This window comes from Orbicella faveolata, unplaced genomic scaffold (assembly GCF_042242905.1).
Source record: "Orbicella faveolata isolate gen_17 unplaced genomic scaffold, um_ofav_v1 contig_34, whole genome shotgun sequence".
Classification (NCBI taxonomy): Eukaryota; Metazoa; Cnidaria; class Anthozoa; order Scleractinia; family Merulinidae; genus Orbicella; species Orbicella faveolata.
In genome coordinates, this window is record NW_028301563.1 from 3,012,395 (window position 1) to 3,035,000 (window position 22,606).

The 22,606-nt window shown below is 39.7% G+C and overlaps 2 protein-coding genes across 5 annotated transcripts in view; both read left to right on the forward strand.

Annotated features, from left to right (window-relative positions):
* The first annotated feature begins 3,457 nt into the window (after nucleotides 1-3,457).
* Nucleotides 3,458-13,385, forward strand: LOC110068106 (uncharacterized). 2 transcript variants are annotated; one of them, XM_089271988.1, is made up of 10 exons: nucleotides 3,458-3,546; nucleotides 4,461-4,571; nucleotides 5,392-5,521; nucleotides 6,507-6,819; nucleotides 7,448-7,648; nucleotides 8,378-8,455; nucleotides 9,067-9,232; nucleotides 9,722-9,784; nucleotides 10,066-10,353; nucleotides 11,884-13,385. In XM_089271988.1, the coding sequence occupies exons 1-10, from the start codon at nucleotides 3,525-3,527 to the stop codon at nucleotides 12,081-12,083; spliced, it is 1,572 nt and encodes a 523-aa protein (XP_089128114.1). In that variant the 5' UTR covers nucleotides 3,458-3,524; the 3' UTR covers nucleotides 12,084-13,385. The 2 variants fall into 2 exon arrangements, with proteins under 2 accessions (XP_089128114.1, XP_089128115.1); XM_089271989.1 differs by lacking the exon at nucleotides 10,066-10,353.
* A 398-nt stretch (nucleotides 13,386-13,783) lies between these two features.
* The window catches only part of LOC110068116 (geranylgeranyl pyrophosphate synthase-like), a 10,425-nt gene continuing 1,602 nt past the window's right edge, over nucleotides 13,784-22,606 (forward strand). The window contains exons 1-11 of one of the 3 annotated variants that reach the window (XM_089272043.1): nucleotides 13,784-13,898; nucleotides 15,541-15,609; nucleotides 15,713-15,798; nucleotides 16,277-16,323; nucleotides 17,880-17,996; nucleotides 18,477-18,578; nucleotides 19,343-19,403; nucleotides 19,851-19,929; nucleotides 20,117-20,219; nucleotides 20,513-20,577; nucleotides 21,854-21,903. In XM_089272043.1, the coding sequence (XP_089128169.1) occupies nucleotides 13,809-13,898; nucleotides 15,541-15,609; nucleotides 15,713-15,798; nucleotides 16,277-16,323; nucleotides 17,880-17,996; nucleotides 18,477-18,578; nucleotides 19,343-19,403; nucleotides 19,851-19,929; nucleotides 20,117-20,219; nucleotides 20,513-20,577; nucleotides 21,854-21,903 (869 nt within the window). In that variant the 5' untranslated portion in view covers nucleotides 13,784-13,808. Of the gene's footprint in view, nucleotides 14,075-15,540; nucleotides 15,610-15,712; nucleotides 15,799-16,276; nucleotides 16,324-17,879; nucleotides 17,997-18,476; nucleotides 18,579-19,342; nucleotides 19,404-19,850; nucleotides 19,930-20,116; nucleotides 20,220-20,512; nucleotides 20,578-21,853; nucleotides 21,904-22,606 lie in introns of all 3 variants that reach the window. The other 2 variants (XM_020775488.2, XM_020775487.2) reach the window with 2 other exon arrangements.

Genomic DNA, 22,606 nt, shown 5'->3' on the forward strand with positions numbered 1-22,606 from the left:
TCATGAATGAATTTTCTCGCGCTTGTTTTCTCTTGTCATGTAAGACTACACGAACATTTTTTTGTGATGTAGCTCAATAAAAGGACTTCTGTTGTTCCAATGTCTCAATGTTATGTTATAAAACAAATGGTAAACGCCATAGCGTGCACTATTGAGTTATGGATGCACTTGGGAGGTTTGCTAAGCACTCAAGAAGCTAGAGTCGCACTCGGCTATCGCCTCGTGCGACTCTTACGCTTCTTTCGTGCTTAGCAACCTCCCGCGTGCATCCATAACACAATAGTACACGCTATGGCGTTTACCATTTGTTAAATAGAAAACTGTTATCTCGGACAATAATTAGGTGTGATTCTTATGGTGGGATAAGGTGGTATTTTCTACCGTTAGACTCCTTTCTGATGGCATTTGCAGGCATTACTTGTCAGGCACGGCTGCTCACTTGTTGTACCAATGTGGAGCTAAGGCTCGATATCTCAGGTCAGTGTAAAACGCAGACTCCAGACTGCGGGCTGGGTGTAGGTGAAATGCAGACAGTTTCCACCATTGAGGCTAACCGAAGCGTGATCTAGTCTTGGTCTATACAGACCATAGTGATATTCAGGTTAGCCTGATTATTCAGACAATTCATACTAACTGGAGTGCAGACTTTCACTCAGATTAACCTAAATCATACTGTTTAAGGTTAACGTTAGTACTCGATAATGCAAAAACAAAAAAAAAGGCCTTGGCAAAAGGCCTTGGCAAAATCAAGGTACGAAATATCCGTCTGTTTATTTTTGTCCAGTGCCTCCCCAATTGAATGGAGTACGGATAAGAGTTGCGAAATTTTTATCAAATTTCAGATTTTCTATCACCATTCTTACTAGCTTTTAGGGTTGCGCCTCGCATGGGTAACTTTATTTTCCCGTTCGCGCAATTCCTATTCGTCCTTTTCTTCTTTAATTATATTGAAATTTTGTGACCAATAAAGTTGATAGACTAGACTATATATACTTAAAAAGTCTGTAGTATGCATTCATCATTTTACTCTCACTCTGCATTTTATCCCGGTCGAATGTGGTGCGCGTTTTACACTGGCCGGCTTGATATGCTTTAATTTCTATGGTTTGCCATTCGTTTCAAAATTGCATTGGAAGCTGTTACAGTTGGCAAAGCCATAATGGGGTGAGGTGCATGAAACCGCTCTTACCCCAATCATTTCCCATTTATGTAATAAACATTGAAGAGAGAGGCAGTATTCTCTCAGCATTCGCTTGGGCACCTCTGTCCAATGAATCAACTAAACGATGGACAGAATCCACAGCAACTTCAAGACGAACGATCAAGTTTCTAATACCGTTTGCAAGCAGGAGCCTGTTCCAAGCCAATATATTTTTTTTCCAAATCCCACTTCTCTGCAGTGTTCAAATCCCATTCCCACAAGCACAATTCAGGGCAAAGCCCAGTGTTATACAGCTCTCTTTTCTCTTCGCATCCGCAAAACTACGGCATCTAAATACGACCCAACAAGAGCCCAAAACTTTACAAGGATTTGCAAAAATGTTCCGAAGACGATAGGATGCTTTTAAACTACTAAAACGTGCAAGCAGGGACTCTCTGGAACCCTCTGATTTAAATAAGTTCAGAGGCAAAGTGATTGTCTGGCATTTCGTTGTCTGACATATTTACCATGCATCCCCAGTTAATTAGCCCACGCGCTCATTTCAGGTTCAAGTGCTGGTTTCAAGTTATCTCCTTTGAAGTTGGCTTTGAAATTTTGATACGAGGCATGGAAACTATGTGATGTTGGCGGCAGAGTTTGTAATATGAAATTGGATGTGCGTGTAGTCTGCCGCTGCCCACTTAGAATAGGATAGGAAAGGATAGGAAAGAATAGGAAAGATAGGAAAGGATAGAATGGGATGGGATGGGATGGGATACTATATTTAAAGTGGCAACATGCCTAGCCCTAGGGCTAGTTTACAGATATCCCACTACTAAAATTAACATAATGAACCGACCCTTTTCACTGTTTCTTGAACTGATGTGCCAGACATCATTGTATATTCTCACAATGTTAAAGCGTCTCTGTAAAAATGTGTTACGGGATGCTGATTTCTAACATGAAGGGTTGAGATCGAGTGCCTCCACATTTGATCTCATTTTGAAACCGGGAAATACTGAATGACAAGTACTGCACGTGCTGGATAAACATGCTCACACTTGACATTGGACAAGGTGCCTAAAACATTTCCTGACGTTTCCCAAAGATTTATTCCATTTCTATTTTTGACATTTTTTCTCATTCCAGTAACCAAATCTCAATCACAGCCGGTAGGTATATTTTGTAGGTTGCATGTTGAAACCTGAACATCTTGTTTATTTGAGTTAAAGTCGTATAAACCCCAGTATAAGGGCTAACCGCTAGCAATCTAAGCTAATTTAGGCTAACCGAAGTGCTATTCAGGCTAACCGAAGTGCTAAGTAGACCCACTCGGACTTAAAAGTCGATTTTTGAACTTGCAAGCTGCAAGCTGCAAGCTGCAAAGCATACCTGCCCAGTCCCAGTGACCCAAATCCCAGGGCAAAAACAGGTTAATTTAATCCCGGTTCCCATTTTACCCCTTTGGGACTCTTTATCACATGAATATGCCTGCCACTCTGACGAAAGGCACTTTCCGTTCTGGCATATACAACGCAATCTGCGGGACCCGCTTTTTCGCGCATCTCACTCTCTGACGCATATACATGTTTCCTTGTAAGAGGCATATATTTTGGTATTTATTTCGCATAATCCCCATGCTTGTGTTTACGCAAATATGTGGCCATTCAAAAAATAATTAATGCGTATATATACGCGATCTAAATGGTCGTGTATATGGGCTCAAAGCCCGGGAGGGGGACTCCCATATGGAATGGGCGGGGATGCTCGTCGTCTCGCTTAGGGGTGTAAATTTCGGATTTTGGTCTCGCTTAGGGTGTTCTGGGCAAAATGTCATTATTTTTAGCCGTCAAGGTCTTGTTAAGGGTTGCACGCGAAGAAATAACAAAACAGAAAGAATTTTGATTCTTTATATTTACTCAATTCATGTAAAAAAATTCGCCATCATTAAAAGTCACTGTACTTTTATTTGTCTGTTTTATAAACTGGTCTCTTTTAGGGGTCTGCATAAACTTCGGCCACGCCCAGATTGGTCTCTTTTAGGGGTTAAATTCAAAATTTCCGACGAGCATCCCCGTCCACTCCATATGGGAGTCCCCCCCCCCCCCCCCGCCCCCCAACCCGGGGCTCAAAGCCCGTAACGTATGTGAATATCCTGTCGTAATTTTGAAACGAATGGCCGACCATAAATTTCTACAATGTAAATCACTGAAGTGTTTCGTAATTTTCCCTAAGCACGACCCTCGCTTAGTTTTCAAGTGATGGCGTGAAAGTCATCCTTTGTCATTACAACCGGGCATGCGGGCATGCGTGACGGTGGCGTTACATGTAAATACCGGATTCCTGATGAGTACAGTGGATTTGTGGTGCTCGAGAGGATCCTATGGCGACACAAGAGAAGTCCGGTAAGCCCTTCTAGTGTCATAAATACAGTTATATATAACGCAATAGAGCCAAAATATGTTTCTTTCTTCTGTTGTGGTCTAGTACTTCTCAAGGGCATTTACACGTATGGTATAAATTATGTCGAACTTCAACTTTAATATGTCAGTATGTGGGCAATTATTTTATTTTAAGCACATTTTGCTTGATAACCGCTTCAAAATGACACTAAAAAGTCATCTTCTATATTATGACCATGATGTCTATGGCTCTGAAGATAACAAAGAACTGTGGATGTAAGGCGATCGGTGTCAAAACAGAACTCTGTAACCCTCTACATCGCATATTTCTGAAATTTACGCTCATTGCTATATAAATGTTGTCTACAAATAGCAGATCTAACCGTCGAAATTAAGTTTAGGTTTATAAAAGTAAATGTTTCAGTAGATTTAGTAGCAATTGAAGTCAGAATAATTTTATTATCACACGGTCTTGTTATATATAATTCAGTATCCACCGGGTGAATACATTCTTTCATGAATAATCTTTCATTTGCACGCTTCAGTGAACCGTACAGGAGTAACCTCAATATTATAAATAGCATATTCAAGATGCTTGTCAATCATAGTGTTCAAAGGCAATATATACTGAGAAGTTGCCTCTAAAAGAAAACATGTTGGAAGGAAGGGTTAATTTAGCTATTATGTACCGGTTAACGCACTCATTAGCGGCGGGATCAGTTTTGCAGTGAATGCCATAGGCGAATACATTTAATAAATCAGGGTAGTTGTACAAAATATTTGGCTTGTACACCAGGAAATAGCATAGCAAAACAATGCTAAATTTCCCGCAACTGCAGCCTAAAGAAACTTATCCTTTCGTGTCCTGTAGACAACTCGAGACATTCTGTTTGGGAATAAATGTTTTGTTTCTGCAGGGAAGATATACAAAGAGCCCGCAGTCCGTCCGCCCAGCGTCAATCGATTGAATGAAATAGCGAAGAATCTGGGTCTAGATCTGGACGAAAGGGAGGTGCACGAATACCATGGTAACCGAAAATGTGAATTGTACCTTTTGCCGCAATACCCCTCTACATTAGATACATGAATGCCATTTTGCACAAGATTAGCTTCCTGATTTTGTTATCCTTTTCTTCCTAGCAGTGAATGATCACAGTTAGGGCGCTTATCTAGTTAAGAGCTTATTTTAAAAATGCTTTGAAACTGTTTGTTAGAAGGCAAATAAGAAGTACATAGTTCGCACTTTCCCTAGCAAACCAGTAAAAAGTATCGTTTGTTATTCAGACGTTTTTCTTGACAAACTTTTCTCATCTTGTGTCTAACTTACTGAACACGAGCAAAGAAACACCTCACTACTTTTTTTCTTCTTCAAATTAAAATGATCAGAAAATTGCGCACACTCTTTTAACCGGCGTCCATGGGCCGGAAAACCTTTTTTTACGATAACTGCAGAAATTTTCGAGCGCTCATTGGCTAGTTTTCATTGTCAATAAGCGGACAGACACATGAATTTATAATTTATGCGATGCTTCAACGAACGAGAAAGATCATGACGAAATTCATGACCAGTAACAGGACAGACGCATGAAAAAGTGAAAAAGTGAAAAACTGTCAAGTGGAGAGATAATGAATTCGAACTAACCAATTGCCGCAACATACGATAACAGGAGGTAGATATACGAACTTGCACTAGCTAGGTCAACGATCAGTAATACCAAAACATTTCTCTGCTCATGTCGTGCTTTGCCCAATATTTCGAATGTTTCCTTTGCACAGCTATGACCAACTGTTTTATAAAAGGCTACCAACTTAACCTCTTTATTTTTTTTTCTCTTCACACACCAAAAGAGGCCATTGCCAACACCTTGGCGGATACATACCAGAGATTATACGAGCTTCCAGAACTGAAAATTCCTGTAAAGTACCCTAGAACGCCAGGATACAGGCCTTCAGCGGCGGAAAATCCATACAACGCATGGTACGCTTGATTTTGTGATTATGCATAGTGATGTAAAAGTATTTGTCCAAGGACAAATACTTTAGAATAGTTTCGCGCAAATGGAGGCTGTTACGTTTATTATCCTACAAATATTTTTCGCAACACGTGCGATGTTGAAAATTGAGGAACGTCACTCGGATATTCCCCAGTTTTAGCTGGGGAATATTCAGTCACGTGAAGTGTTTAGACCAATCGCGCGCGAGCGAAAATATTTGATGGATTATAAATGCAGGTTATGCAACATGTAGAAAACAATGACTTGACGTTGTTTTACATGATTGGTTCGATTTCCCTTGCCTTCTCGATAACAATTGCTACTGTAGAGACAAATAATTTATTAGACTTTGTTCACTGATGATATTTGCATCTATCATGCCGGGGAAGAGTATAAGGGACATCGCTATGCTAGGAGCATGGAGGCTGTCCAAAGTTGACGATCGAGTGTGGATATGACGCGCTCTCTGAAACCTTAACCCTATTTGAGACAACAGCAAAAAATGATAATGGTCAAGATCTATACTGCATACTGTATTCCACACCAAATAGCTGAAAAAGCAAACATAGAGAGTTTCTACCTAAGGTTTGACAGCTGACAGATCATTCCTACCATTCTAGGTTTACGGTTAACTATTTTTTTTTTTTTTTTTTTTTTATCCTTCTGCATATTATTTATCCTTTTCGTTGGATATCGTAGTCACTTGTGTGCTATTGTAACTCAAAGTGATATTTGTAACTCTGAAACATCTCTCTAAACCTGTTGCTGTCAGCAAAACAAACGAAGACGAAACCATGGCCAGTGAAAGCAGGAGAGATAATTACGTTGATCTTCTGTTGGGTGAAAGTGCATTCAGTGTATAAGCTGTCAGTAACACGTATTTTAGAAATTGTATAAAAACTCTACCTAATCATAGTGAGAAGACGACAAATAATTTTACTTTGCCCTTTGATATTTTATAATTTAAAGGTACTGGCGCAGCGATATTAAGGGAGCAACAAACGGAAAACTCCATGGCAAAACACTGGCCATCAAAGATAATGTTTGTGTGGCTGGAGTCCCTATGATGAACGGTTCCAGGATTCTCGAGGGCTTTGTCCCGGATGTTGATGCAACTGTAGTATCCCGGATACTGGAAGCCGGGGGTCGTATACTAGGCAAAGCTGTGTGTGAGAATCTGTGCTTCGATGGAGCAAGTTTTACTTCAGCTACGGGTCCCGTGCTCAATCCTTATGACCAGACAAGGATGGCAGGTGGCTCGTCCTCAGGGTCAGCGGCTCTGGTAAGAAGTGACAGCTTGCATCACAGCGTCACGTTACAAAACCGTCCTTTCTCACCTCATCCTGTATCTCAGAAGATGTGCCAGCCTATTGGTTAGCATGCTGGGTCCCGGGTCAGGTGGTCATGGTTCGAGGGCTGGGAGTGTGTGGGGTGCCTCTAGCTACACACCCAAACTGACATCTTACGCCTTGAGAAAACCACTTCTCGCTTGACGCCACGGAACCGATCGAATTTGGCATTCCTAGTCTTCCTTGTATGGTTCGCCAAGTTATAATTAGTTACCTCTAACCTGTATACAATGCAATAAAACCATATAAGTTAAATTATACAAACCTCCCAGAAATGTGGCGTAGAGTCTGAAGGATGTAAAGGCTAATGGATGTACCATCGCTAAAAATATTTCACAAAACAAATTGCCCCTGTTAAAACAACAGCACGAATGCTGTCGAAATGGAATCACTCAAAAAAGTATGATAGCGAATCAGTTTTTGTTGAATTTTTAGTTATTCATTTTGCCATTTTGCTCACTGGTGCCGGTTGTCCTTCCCAGACTTTTGAGAACAACCTGGGAACTTGTCTATGAAAAGAAATGCAAATATTTAGTGGTTAGCGTAACTGTTTTACCTTAGGTCGCAGGAGGTCAAGTGGATATGGCTTTAGGTGGAGATCAAGGATGCTCCATAAGAGCACCAGCACATTACTGTGGTATTGTGGGTTTAAAACCTACGCACGGCCTAGTTCCATACACTGGAATTATGCCACTTGAACTGACCATTGATCACGTTGGACCAATGGCCAGGACTGTGTATGACACAGCATTATTGTTAGAGGTAAGTTGGTACTATTGTATCTTACACTTACGTCAATTTCTACAAGTTTTCAGACATGGTGTTGGGTTTCAGGGAGGTTTAAACATGGAATGCCTTCCATATCAGTTCCATAGATGCAACACTATTAAAATTAGAATTAAATTAAATTACAATATTTAGAGAGGAAGCCACATCAGCCTTTGCTGGTTTCCATGCGGCTCCTCTATCCTGGTCGAATTGGAATTTGAGGTTGGTTTTTGTGGAGCGAGGAAAACCAGAGAACGAGGGGAAAAGCCATCGGAGCAAGGTCAACAACAAATTTAACCCAGATATGACACCGGGCCGGAATCCTAACCAGGCTACATCGGTGGGAGGCAAGCGCTCTCACCACTGCTTCATCCAGTATTAACACAAAACTGCCTATTGTATCAATTCGAATCATAATATGATTACGTAGGGCGAGGGCGTGAAGAAGACATGGAGGAGCAGGAGGGGGAAGATGAGGACGGGGACGAGGGAGGGATTACTACACCGAGAGGGAGAAGCCGGAAAAAGAATAAGAAGAGAGGAGATAGGAACAGTCGCAGGGCAACAATAAGAACAAGTATTGGGCAGCGGTGGCTTTCTCCCGCCATTTTATTCAAAGCAGGGCGCATGCGTCTCGAATCTGAGAGAAGTTCTATGTGAAAATATTCCATTAATACAAAAAAATGTCTCCGCAAGTATCATTTATCTGGTAATTGCCTTTAGGTCATAGCTGGGTTTGATGATGGAATGGACCCGAGACAACCTAGTGACTTGCAGCCTACCTTGTCATACACAGAACAGGTACAAAGGCATACACAGTTTATAAATACCGTATACACACAGATATATTTGTAACGATAGAAACAGAAACAGAGATATTTATTTTACGGGTAGTTTTACGTTTCTATATGTGGCGATATTCGCATCCTCCGGATATCAAAAACCGTCGTGATTGCTGCGCCATAGTTTCGGAGAGGGGTGCTTTATAGAATAATTATAAAGCTTGGAGATTCACGCGATGATTCTTATATCAGCGAGCCTATTTTGGAGCTAGAGGGACCTTTTCCCTCGTTAATATTACTGTTATGTTCCGTTTGTCCGCTCGATTCTTTGGTGCCGTGTATATTTTGTCTACTTAATTGGCCCAGCTCTTTGCTGCTTTTAATGCTTTGTCATGAAAAGTCGGACATTATCAAACTTTGTTCTGTTCCATACTCCGCATAATTAAAATAGGGGTACTTATTGTAAAAACTACATTATCATCAATGAAAGCAATTTAGACATCAATGTATAGGAGATGGGTTTCATTTTTGGAAAGGGTTAATTTATGGGAGAAGAGAGCTAAGTGGAAACCCCAATTTACGCCAATTACCTCTGGATTTTATCATTGTTTTATAATTGGTATATTTCAGTTGACGGGAAATGTATCCGGAATGAAGATTGGCCTGGTAAAGGAAGGCTTTGGACACACTGGTGCAGAATCTGACGTTGACGAGCTCGTTAGACAAGCTGCCAGCTGCATACAAACACGCCTTGGTGCCAAAGTCCAGGAGGTATCCATACCGATGCATCTAGACGGTAAGATATGTTCAGCGGAATCCCGCCTTTCGACCATGCACCTGGTTAAAAAAATCCTGTCAAAAAAACGGATTCTATTTTGCCCATTTCTATTCCTAGTGGCTGGCAATCAAACATATATTACTTAAGTCTCGAAAAGAGCAAAACAAAGTCCTTAGATGTAGTCCATTTCGAAAACTATTTTCAGCTTCTTCTCTCACTTAATGTATAAGCGGCTCTCATACTTCCTGTGCTTTTTATACAACAGTTGCTGATTAAATGTGTTTCCTTTCTGCTAAGGATGTTATGTTAAAGATTAACAAGTCGCATCTGACATTCAATTGGAAAGTATCTTCTGTTTTTTTTTTCTTTTTAACCATGAACAGTTTAAATTGTGCGTTACCCTGTAACATGCCAGAAGGCTGGTTGGTCGGTTGGTTGGTTAGCTTCACAAAAAATGTTGGCCTCTCGACTAGCTAATGTTAATAAACACACTTTCCCATTTTTCAGGGTTAAAGATAATTTCGGGTATTTCCATTGAGGGAAGCACTAGAATGATGTTGGAAGGAGGAGGTAAGAAGTCAAAATGGCTCCTGCAAGATTCAAAGGGAATACTGGAAGCATCACGCCCTTTGAATTTGCTCTTTTGATGGGCACCGACGGGGAGGTGCGGGTTAGGGGAGATGGGACAGGGAGTGGGCAGGACGGGAGTACTGTACGATTAAATGCGCAACGGTCATTTAGCTGCTTCAATACTTATAATCAGTTCATCCTAAGATAACTGGAATAAACACTGGCTGTGTCGCCTGATCATGTAAAAACTTAATGGTCGCTTCCCTTTATAATACTACCAGGTTTTGGAACTTCTGCCAAGATGTATTACGACACTGTTTTGCAGCAAGCATTTGCACGTGGACTGAAGACACACATGAATGATTTACCGATTACGTGCAAACAAACCCTCTTGCTTGGACGCTATCTTCTATCAGAATATAACGGACATTTCTACAGTAAATCACAGAATTTGGCTAGGGAGCTGTCCTTTGCGTACGACAGGGCATTACAGGAGTGTGATATTCTGTTAATGCCAACCGTTCCGAGGAAAGCTCAGCTGTTACCTCCAGCAAATCTTTCAATGGAAGGTCAGTGGAAAAATAAATAATCGTGAATTTCGAAGCGTACAATTTTTGTCATCGTAACATGATTTCTTTCGTGATAAGATTTGGGATGGCCCGGGAGAGGTTTATAGTTCCCGTGCTGATTTCAATCAGAGAGCATTTTAGCATGTGAACTGTTTGATCACGTGGCCAGATGTTTCTATGGTAATCATGTATTCAAAGTGTTGTTGAGCTTGTTGTTTTTTTCGTTGTTTTTATTTTACCAAAACTTAGTGTTGTTTGGAGGATTTTCATGCCCTTTAATAATATTATTTGATTATTGTTGAGGGACGAGCACCTCAATGATGGTGTGGAAATGCCCGTTATCAGTTTTCAGATCTCACATCGATCAGTAAAGTGTCGATTCCTTTTTCAGCTATCAAGACATTTTGCAAGTCTCAAATCAAATCAGTTTAATATGTATCTTTGTCAGGTGTGAGTTACAGTTTTAAACAATTTTTTCATAATATTGTTCACTTGGAGTTGCAATTTCAGTTTCCAAAAATAACACAAAAACGTTAAAAAATAGTTTAGGACGAAGACGCTGCATCAGATTTAGAAGCGTAAACATAAGGTTGGTACATCAAAATGTTCCCCGAAAAATAGTTCGTAAAGTGGCTTGTACTTTCTTTCTGCCATTAAATATTTCATGTTTGATAATGATCATTTTCTACGTGGCTCCGGATCCGAGGCTGTGTGTCAAATAGTGCAAACTTTCAAACTTATTTTACTGTTTATTCCGATAAGAAATTTGATAGAAGACCAACTAAACCAAGGGTGTCCTGTAATAATTTTGATGTATCGAACGTTGAATCCGTGTGGGGCTGTCCCTAAGATGCATGCTCAGCAAGTTTTGAGGAACTTTTCAACTTTTCCAATTTCGTGCAACTTTTTTAATTTGGGGCAACTTCTTATGTTCTAAGACAAAACTGCAAAATTATAACAGACGAAACTGGTATATGAAGCACTTATGAAGTACTTTTTTCGCTTTTCTTTTTGGTCACAACCGTCACATACGGCATAGTTTTCTGAGCATTTCTAAGTTTTAGGAAATTCAAGTGGTCAGCGGTGGGTTGATGAAGTACTCTTGCTCGAGTGACCGCCTCTTGATATAGCAGCCACAGCGGGTGCGAGACTAAGCATAAACAGAATTAAAAATTCATAATATTGATTGTTTGTTGGGTTAAATAATGAACGGAAGTAATGAAAAAGGTTGCTAATCGTCTTAGCAGGCTATTGAATGTTCAGGAGTCAAGGAGCAGTAAAACAAGGCTCTCTGGTAGGCTAATCAACAACTTCTTGTAGAAAATATGAAAATCAACGTGAAGATTTTGGAGCAACTTTTGAGCGACCTTTTTGAGAAATTGGAGCATCTTAGGGACAGCTCTAAATCCGTGTAGTCACTTCCTAAACTTTCCTATTCTGTTGTAGTTGTCGTTCGTTCGTTCGTTCGTTCGTTCGTTCACCAGTATCAGTGTCGTCCACTTCGCTTATGTGGTTTCTTTCCTCTTGCAGAATATAACGAAAAAGCATTCAACAATAGCGTCAACACGTCATCTACGACTGTCACAGGTCACCCAGCCCTGTCAATCAGTGTGGGTCTTAGCAATGGTTTACCAGTGGGAATGATGATGGTGGGAAAGAAATTTGACGAGGCCACGGTGCTGAATGCAGCGTACGCCTATGAAAGAATTCGAGATTTAACTTCCTCATAGCATTGACCTACTTTGTTTCGCAAAAAGACGCAATTCTCAGCGTTGTAATAAATTTAATACAAAGACGATTTTCCTCGCGATAAATTATCGGACAAGCAAGAAATGTTTTGGATGAGTCTTATAATTTTGCGTGTAATGCTGTTCTTTAATACTCCCCTTTCCGTCCCTCATAAATAACTTGTTCTACACAACACGACATAAATCGAGAAATCGAGAAAGAATCTTTTTGTTTTAGTATAAGTCTAGACACTCAAAACTTTATCTAAAATTGCTCTTAACACACACCTCAAAAATGCAAAGGAGGCTGCCAGCTCCTTAACAAATGCTCACTGCCAGGCTACTCAGTTAGAATTCTACTAAAACAATTAGATTATTCGCTCTCGATTTCTATGGGGTGATAGTTGATTTCGGCCTTCGCCCTCATCAACTATCACCTCATAGAAATCTCGACCTCATAATTTAATTGTTAATTAGCATAAATCCACTTGCGTTGTATCACGAATGCCGTTCGCTCATTGGCTGCACTACTCACTTTCTATTCTGTTGTAGATAGCGCAAATTATTTTTCTACTCCAACGGCCTCAATTCTTCAGCATTTCGCCCTTATGGATAACCATGGCGTAAAAGTGATAGAAAAAGCCATTTGCTATGAACAGCCATCCTGCTTGATTCGTTCGCATTTAAGCAAGCGCATACTGTGTTCTAAAAGCCTCGAAATATAGGAGTGCTATCACAACTAACAAGTATAAATGACGATTGTGGACACAGATGTGCACATATAAGGCAGCTTTCCCTTTTTGGCAAAGTAAGCGACGCATTATCATTCAAGTCCAATCGATACATAAAACTTATCGGCTGAGAATCGTGGGAAACGCACCAAAAATGCTTCGATTTTGCTAATTCTTTTTTTTTTTTTTTTTTTTTTTTTTTTTCTGGGAGGTGGAAACCCCCAGACCCCCTAGTTGAATAAGGCCTTCAGCCCCATATTTGGTACTGGACGGTCACTCAGACCTCGACTGCATGCTAGAATGAATTTTATTACAAGGTTAATGAATCAATAAAATTGATATTTCCCTAAGACTCAAACCAAAAAAAGCAATGTAGTCCCATTTTAGGCAACAGCGGTTGGATTTGTCTGATACTTGGTCATGTTTCTCCCGAGTATAATTTTGACAGGAAAGGAAAACTAAAAAATATTTGTTTGAACTTGAAGCCTGTTCCAGGCATTCAGATTGTGGTGAGTGTCAAGATTAAGATTGCGGCAGTAGGATATTTCTCCCTCCAATTCCCCTCCCGCCCCCCCCCCCCCCCCCCCCCAAAAAAAAGAAAAAAAAATTGGTGCAGGTGACTTGCTCCCGTAAACAAAATCCTCCAGAGGCAGTGGACGTGCCCCGCGAAGGGTTGGAGTAACTTTGATCGGGCGCTTTTTGAAACAAAAGCGTTACATTCTCTCTAGACTTTCAGGAAAGTCCTTCGTCACGTTTATTCAGTTGACGGCTTCGTCGCTCGCTCGGTCGCCTCGCAACCTACACAATGCCGCTTTGTGGCCTACCACCTCACAGCTCCAATCTTGGACAGAATAAAATGGAACAATTATCCCTCATTCCCCCCCCCCCCCCCCCAAAAAAAAGCAGTGATGAAGGCGCGAAGGAGCAAAAACGCGTCGTTTTGGCATCATGATGTGCCATTTATTTTGACCAAGATTGTCGCTTCTACCTGAAACTCATGAGTCGACTAGTACCCAGTTTCTTCTCTGGTATCTTAGCATGGCGAGGATCTGGCACTAGTAAATTGCAGGATGGCGGAGAGGACACGGTAAAAAGTCATTTTAAATATTTAATTTGTCGCGGTAACCCGTGTTGTTGAAATGTCTTGTGGTATAAAATTGTCGCCTTCATTAGATGCTTGCCCAGTGCAGGAGAAGGTAGTGTATTTATCCACGTTATTCGAATTAAGTTGAATCCATGTGGTTGAGAACATCGCTCGCCAAAGTATTGGTTTATTTTGTACCCATATATGTTGTCTTAACATATCTTCACTGTACTTAAGCGTTATTTTAAGTTTTATATGCATTTCGTGTATAGAAAGACCTCAATAACCAAAATAAATGGCTACTGGGTTGGTACTCGTTGTAAATCCAATACTTAGCTTGATATGTCAACTCTTGCCTTGCGGACACCCCGCTGTTAGTGACAATACATGTAGCTACATCGCCGGTCGAAACTTCATCGATCAAACCTTGTAATTAGTCATAAGGGTTAGCACATTTTCCAAAGTGCATTGGGGACTGAGCAGATTTGTTGCACTGAAAAGGCGACTTCAGGTACACAGATTACTGTATACCTATATAACTGAATCCAAAGTTTACATGTAATGATATGAAGGTATTGTAACCCAGGTTGAACTCCACGTCGAACCATCTGTGTTCAAGCCCAGTGTCCACGGGTATTAACAGTGTGTTCTTAGGATAGATACTTCACTAAATCACGCTGTCTTTTTCCACCCAGTTTGATACATGTAACTGTTTAGTGGCAAATTTATATCATTGTTGGTGAGTTAGTGATACTGGAGTTGGAAGGTGGATGGGGGATAATGAAGAGGGGAGGGGGGGGGGGGGGGGGGGCTGCTAGTAACCTCTCCAATGGAACAGGAATAAGGTAACAGTACCACAGGAGCCAAGATTAAAGCTTCATTTTGCTCAATGTGCTGTTTACTTTTTCAGTCCAGATTTGGTGAACCAAGTCTGTCTTCTAGCCTACTGACCCATCAGGGCTCGTTTTATTCCCAGTTTCTGTAGCATGAAGTGACTAGGGGTATTTCTATTTCCCCTCTTTGGATGGGATGCCAATTCATCTCAGGGTTACCATAATAGACCAATTTCAATATATTAAAATTCAGCCCAACACAATAGACCTCAGTACGAGGCTCTGGGGAATAACTACAGAGTTTGTGGGGTTTATTTCCCAGAGCCTCGTGCTGAGGTCTATTGTGTTAGGCTGAATGTAAATATATCGAAATTGGTCTATTGGTGGTCATTATATCTGAGAGATTTTGCAAAAAAATGCCCATCAGGTTTTTGCCTAGGGACTGTCTTTGAGCTCTTTGCAGGCATGGTGGTGTGAATACAGTCAGATATATTTACACTTACTTTTAATGTGCAATTAACAGATACAGGGTTAAGGGCCTACCATAGGCAAACATTTTGTAGACTTGGTAAATGGTTTGAAACCAGCAGTATCAGTAGTTTGTATAGTACATAATCATTTGGGTGTGAGCACTTTCTGAAAAACACTGACGTTTTCATCGGTGACTGATCAAAAGTCATACTCGGAGTCAAGTAATGACTAATGCACTTGGGTTGTGGAAACGTCATTCACCAACAATGGTTCCTTTTAGAACTAACCTCGCCCGAACAATTTGTAACTGTTTTCTTTCCTTTGTTCCCTTCTTGAATTAGATACTTCTGGAACCTTATAGTTATATTTTACAAGTTCCAGGAAAGCAAGTCAGAGAGAAGCTTATCCAGGTCAGATGCTATTTGATATTATTATTATTGGATTACATCATCCTTAAACTGTAAATTTTTAACTTAAATTGTTTTAATAAACCTAAGTCTTCCTTGTTTACAGGCATTTAATTTCTGGTTGAGGATACCAGAAGATAAACTTAAGGTGATTGCTGAAGTGGTGAAGATGTTACACAATTCTAGCTTATTGTAAGTGCCCTTACTCATAAAATTAAAAAAATAAATAAATAAATAAATTTATTAGACAATGATGAAATACTTATTTTAGAAGGTAATAAGTAAAAATAGATTGACTTCAGTCTTATTGGTTACTTGTACAATAAGAACATTAATTTAGTTTCTAATGTACAGTCATTAACAATTATAATATTTTTTTCATCTCTGGTGCCAAATGGCAAATACATGTATGTCCAAGGCATATTGGAAGATACATTGTAATTACACAGATTAATGCAATAATACATTGAACAACACAGATCCTTTCTTGTTTTTAAATTGAGTTAGCAACACACAAGTGAAAAACACGCATGTAGGATGATAGTGGGCCTGTACTGATAAATTGAGTGTTTTTTTATTAACAATTTTGGTGCTGTTGTTTCTTTTTTTATATCTTTAACATCTTTTTATTATTCATTTCAGTAGCTTGTCTTAATTTGTTTCTTTTAAGAATCGATGACATTGAAGATAATTCAAAGTTAAGAAGAGGAATTCCAGGTAATGTTGGAAAGAACAAGCAAACTAAACCAGTTTCTGCAAGTACCGTAAATGAACCACACAAGTCGTTAAAATTATAGTGTTCAATGACATGATGTGTTAATTGGATTGATTTTAAAGTACCTGTACAATCACAGGCTTCCTAAGCTCAAAATTTGACTTTGCATATGTGGTGTATAGGACAGCTTGTGTATATAGAGAATTGTATGGGAAAGTTACCGATCGTAACAAAATTGTGTTAATAACTATCTAATTGGAAGTACAGTGTTTCTACCCTAAACGTGTCGCGTACTTGTCTCTTGTGCCGATTTTGGAGCCGTTCTGACGCCGTTCAGTGAAGTTATTGGAAACTGTTGTCTCTCCTTCTTAAAGAAGGTAGAGGCAGACCACTCCATCGATTGCTGGCCAGATGTCACTCCACAAATCGCTCTCTCCTCAAAAGGAAAAGTCCTGAATGGCAATAAAACCAACAGTTGCATAACACCCAGTAAGTTCCACTCCACATACATGAGCTTTGGCAGTCGAAAGACTCGTGAAGAACAAAAAATTTGGCTTAAAGCTCGCCCCTTCGGCTTTCCTGACATGCTCGCACCAACGGCCGTTACGCAAGGTCAAAGTATCTGGTTTCATCCTCAACTCTGATTGGTCCATTTGAACCAGGTCACAGGGTGACAACACAACCCTTGCGCTGACAACATGAGGGTCATGTTGTCACCGCGTGACTTGGTTCAAATGGACCAATCAGAGTTGAGGATGAAACCAGATACTAACTTTGACCTGGCGTAACAGCCGTTGATGCAAGGTCACTCACAAGCATATCAGGAAAGTCGAAGGGGCAAACTTTGAGCCAAATTTTTCGATCTTCACGAGTCTTTCGACTGCTGAAGCACACATGTGTGAAGTGAAATTTACTGGGCTTTATGGAACTGTTGGTTTTATTGCGATTTGGGACTTTTCCTTTTGAGGAGGGAGCAATTTGTGGAGTGGCATCTGGCCTGCGATCAATGGAGTGGTCTGCCTTTACCTTCTTTAAGAAGGAGAGACAACAGTTTGGAATAACTTCACTGAACGGCGTCAGAATGGCTTATAATTGGCACAAGACACAAGTACGTGACACATATGAGGTAGGAAAACTTTATTTCCAATTAGATAGTTATTTACACAATTTGTTTTATGATCAGTGACTTTCCCATACAATTCTTTATATACACAAGCTGTCCCATACACCACCTATTCATTATTTTGAGCTTGGGAAGCCTGTGGTACAATGCCCTAAAGTCTCCTAAAAACACTTCAGAATCTGTTTTCTGTGTTGGTTTGAATGGAATGGAGGGCAGAGAGGAGACACTGACAAGAGGAGGGCTTGAAACATTCCTAAACTTTCCTTACTCCCCCAGGGGAAGTGGTATTTATGATGATTCATAATATAAGAGTCTAGCTGGGGGCGATGTCATTATGTGTGGCCCTTGTGAGAATTATTGCAGACCTTAAATATATTCATGTACTTGTTACTAATTTGTTTATCTTAGTTATTGTTTACATTAATTCTGTTGCAGTTGCTCATCAGATCTATGGAGTTGCTCATACCATCAATAGTGCAAACTACATGTATTTTAAAGCACTGGAAAAGGTGTTATCCTTGAATCATCCACCATGTATTAACATTTTTACAGGTACATGTCTGATGGAATGTAGTAATTTATACATGCAGTTATAAATACGATGTAACTAGTCCAAATATTGCCAGATAGATGCACAGCATGAAAAATTGCTCTTCATGTCAGAGAAGCATTTAGACCACATTAATGTTAACTTAGTGTTTTCAAAGAGTGTATTTTGTGCTTGATAGTAAAACTAATAAATATCATATCCATAGTATTTTTTTGTATGGATTAAATAAATTGATAACATACTTTTTTGATGCATTATATCATACATACACTGTCTGAAAGGTAACAACAACAACAAGATGAAAATAACAACAATGACTACCAAAACAAACAAACAAAGCACATGTTGACTTCTTTGCCCCAAAGAAAGAGTTTCAAAAATCCCTTATGTCGTCAGTCATATTGATTGTTCCATGTATAGTCAATTTCTGTTTGGTAGTTTATCTTGCAGTAACAATTGCCTGCCATAATATCTTTATTTAGAAGAACTATTAGAGCTCCATAGAGGTCAAGGAATGGATATCTACTGGAGAGACAGTTACACATGCCCTACTGAGGATGAATACAGAGAAATGGTTAAGAGAAGTAAACAATGTCAACTTTTGTTCATGGAACTGTTTCATTAATTTTGTTAAATGGTGAATGTCAATGTGGTGCAAACTGATGTAACCCCTCCCAAAACATTTCCACAACATGAAACAGGTGTTGTTACTTTTCCCATGGGATGCTAGCCTATTGTGGGTTATCTCCACATCCCCCCTGCCTCCCTCCCCCCCCCCCCCCCCCGCCCAAATACCACAGCTTTCCATAGTGAAGTAGTAGCCTATAACGGGCTAGTTAATCATCCTGAAAAACTTAGCATAGCAGTAAAGTAATAGTGATTGTCACTGGGCTTAAATGGTTAACAGAACCCTTTTCAATTATTGTAAAGGGCTCAGTTAACTAAATAAGCCCAGGGTTTCCTTCTTACTGGGTTTATTTATGTAATGTCACCCATTGCAATGTTAGTATGCCCCAACAGTTTAAATGCACAACTTTATATGTGTGCATGGGGGAAGAGACACACTTTGAGAGTCAAGATCATCCCCAGTGATACTAAATAATAATTTAACACTGACAGAGCTTGATACTTTAGGCAGCTTGATATTGAGTCTCACCATCGCACCATTTATGGCACTTAATCACACTTCATAATGAGTGATTTCCATGTTTCCTTCAAGGTAGAAAGGGTATACTGTTTGTGGGGAAAGGTTGTTGCCCAGGAGACCAGTACATGTACTTGCAACATGCACAGAAACAATGATTTCAAGAACAATTGATTTATTAACAAGTGACTAAATGTGTTGTAGAGACTGGTGGCCTTTTCAGGTTAGCTGTGAAACTGATGCAAACGTTCAGTGAAAACAAGAGGTGATCTTTTTACATTTCATACAATTTACTTGCCCAATCCTGCGTTTTAAACTAGAGTTTTTTTACATTTGCTGATTTTTTTACTTCTTGCTTTGAAGACTTGAAATGTTTATCATTACCCCCCTCCCCCCCATCCCTCCCCTCTCCCCCTCCTACCGACACAAAACCCTTGACCTGCTGGTCTTTTACACCGTACCCTTTCCAGTTCTGCAGAGGTTTATTTACTTTTTGTTGTTGTTGTTGTTGTATTTGATGTTTTTGTTAGTATGTTGTTCATTTAGTGCACTTCCTTCTATAATTTTTTTAATTAAATAATTACGTCGTTTTTCTGGTTATGTAGTTTTTTTTTAAGATTTATTGCTCAACATCTGTTTTACTTTATTTTATTTTATTTTATTTTTACAAACTTATCAACAAGAGTTTTTTTTTTTAATTTGTTTGTTTCAGCGACTTTGTTCCTTTACTGGATACACTTTCGCTGTATTTCCAAATAAGGGATGATTACGCTAATTTACTCTCAGAGGAGGTGGGAAACGAACTTATTTTATTTACTCTGTGTCTCAACTCACTTCATCACACACCCAACTTCATTTTCCCCTCTTCCTTTGATTACCTGATTAACTTTACATTTTACATGTTAACTTTACAATAATGGTACATGTACCTTTAATACTGCATAAAGCCTAATACTTTTTTGTCTCTTGTCCAAAAAGTACAAAGAGAATAAGAGTTTCTGTGAAGACCTAACAGAAGGAAAGTTTTCATTTCCAATTATCCATGGCATACGCAGTGACTCTGAAAGCACACGGATTTTGAGTATCCTTTATCGTTCCTTCATACAAGCACTGGTTGTTGTTTTATGGTTATTTCGGCGGTATCTGCGTCGCATCTGCGCACGCCCGGTCTTAGAATTCCGTCTTACTGCCTATGTTGCACCGTATGAATTTGTATGAATTTCCGCAGAGGTAACCTGCCCCAGGACTGCAGGAGTTCATGAAATAATAACATGCATGTATGGATCTATCTGTATATTTTGTACGAGGCACAGGGAAAATAGCTGAAAGTAACTTGCAACGAGTTATATTAAACCTTAACTTTTCATTCTTTAGACATTTTGAAACAGAGAACAACCGATATAGATATCAAGAAGTATTTTGTAGATTATTTAGAACAGGTAAATTAAGAGTTCAAAATGATATCACAAACTGGTCACTCACAATTTATTATTATCAGCTGACTTCAACGAGCGCTTCCTAGCAATCTGTTTGGGACATAACTACAGTATTGTACAAAACTGATACAAGCGATAATCGTCGAAAATCGCACTTTGTTCTTGCGATATCTTGACGATATCTTGGCGATATATCGCACGCATTGTAACGATAATTCGACGAGATATCGGAACTTTCCTTCGACAGCTCGCCGATATATCGTTCTTGCGAAATATCGCCGTAGCGGTATCTCGAACAGATATCGATATCTCGATGTCTCTGCATTACGGAATTGTGGACACTTCATGTGGTCCCAAGCTAAAATGTTTATTGTGTTATTCTTGATACGACGGACAACTTAGAAGTACATGTATTGAATGATATAATTGTTCTATCACTGATCTGCGGTCTTGGAATATTTACTAGTTTGTGTACCATTTTGGCCTGTATTGTGTGAATATGTACCAAGTAGGTTTTTTACTGAAAAGAAACTGGAAGCCTTAAGAAAAAATATAGCAGTATACGCTACATGTGATATTTCACAACCAAAAATTGGGCCATTTTCAACACACCCGCTCTTGCGGACTCTCGCTATTACGGACACCAAATGACGGTCTCTAGGGTGCCCGCTATAACGAGAGTTGACTGTATTGCTAACACCCAACAGGAGGTTGCTAGTATGGTTCTTCCCGGACTGGACACTAGTGCTTGTGTCACCACCACCGCTCTGGTTGTTTAAAAGCTGGATAACTCTAACATTGGATAAGTTACGATCCAGTGGCCTGGGTAGCCACTTTTCTACTGGGTAACAATTTATCCTTAACGTTATCCAGCCTTCGAACAGTCAGAGTCAGATCTTTAAAGCACCCACCTACGAACCACCTGCAACTGGAAACAACCCCGCCACCATATAACTAATGATCTGTGCTTATTCTGTCAATTGTTATATTGTCCAATTCCCTCTATGAGACGGGACTGCAGGGAATAGACACATTGTATTCATCAAAACGTATATCGAGTCCAAGATGATGAATACAGCTACCATGTTTCCGTGTAGACGCATCTTATGGAGGGAATTGGCCATTGTTTACCTACTTAAAGCATAACTGATCACCCAGCTGAGAAAACGCGATACGTCCACTCCAAGTTGGATGAAGAGAATTTCATGTTTTATAATTTTCCACTTTGTTCCACTACTTGTCTTGTGAGATTTATTATTATTTATCATTTGTCTTGCAGATTGGCTCGTTTGCTTACACGAAAGTAGTACTCAAAGAATTAGAGGATAAGTGAGTATATTTTTATCGAGTGGTTTACATGAATTATGTGTTTGTAGTTAGAACGCAATGCCAATCAGATACAAGATGTAGGTGAAGAAATTAACTGTGAAACTCGGAAAACCGTGAACACCAGAAATGTAATTTATGGAATGTTATTGTGTAGCAAAGAAAAACCAATTATGTTAAACAGCCACGGTAATTTGGTTTATGGTTTTGAGGTTTCCTCGCGTGTCCTGAACTTACTTTGATTAGTCAGTGCACAATAGTCCAGTTTCGAGTTCGCCATGACCGCTGAATAAAAGCACTGAAACGCATTTGTACAGGGTTAGCCTCGACCTAAAAAAAATATTCACAAATACCGGCGGGAAGGTGCCACAAATTTGAAAATTAAACAATATACAGAGCTGTATACAGGTCATCTTCTCGCTGGAATTTGTGAATATTTTACTTTAGGTCGAGACTAACCCTGTGCAAATGCGTTCTCAGTGTTTTTAATCAGCGGTCATGGCGAACTCGAAACTGGACTATTGACCTGTCAGAACCTAATCAGAGTTCATGTTTTTTTTTTTTTTTGACTCACACAGCATGTAAATTAATGACCCACGAAGGATGCTGTCCTGACTTGCTACAATGTCCTTAGACCTGATGTAAAGAAACATGTAGAGGGAAATTAGCAATCAAAATTGAGATTTCAAGGTTGAAAGTGAATTTG

Bases quoted from the DNA above. Each gene is read 5' to 3' on its own strand.
- LOC110068106 (XM_089271988.1), top strand. From the start codon at position 3,525: ATGGCGACACAAGAGAAGTCCG. The intron at 6,820-7,447 runs GTAAGAAGTGAC...GTTTTACCTTAG, and splicing joins CCTCAGGGTCAGCGGCTCTG to GTCGCAGGAGGTCAAGTGGA. The intron at 10,354-11,883 runs GTCAGTGGAAAA...TTCCTCTTGCAG, and splicing joins AGCAAATCTTTCAATGGAAG to AATATAACGAAAAAGCATTC.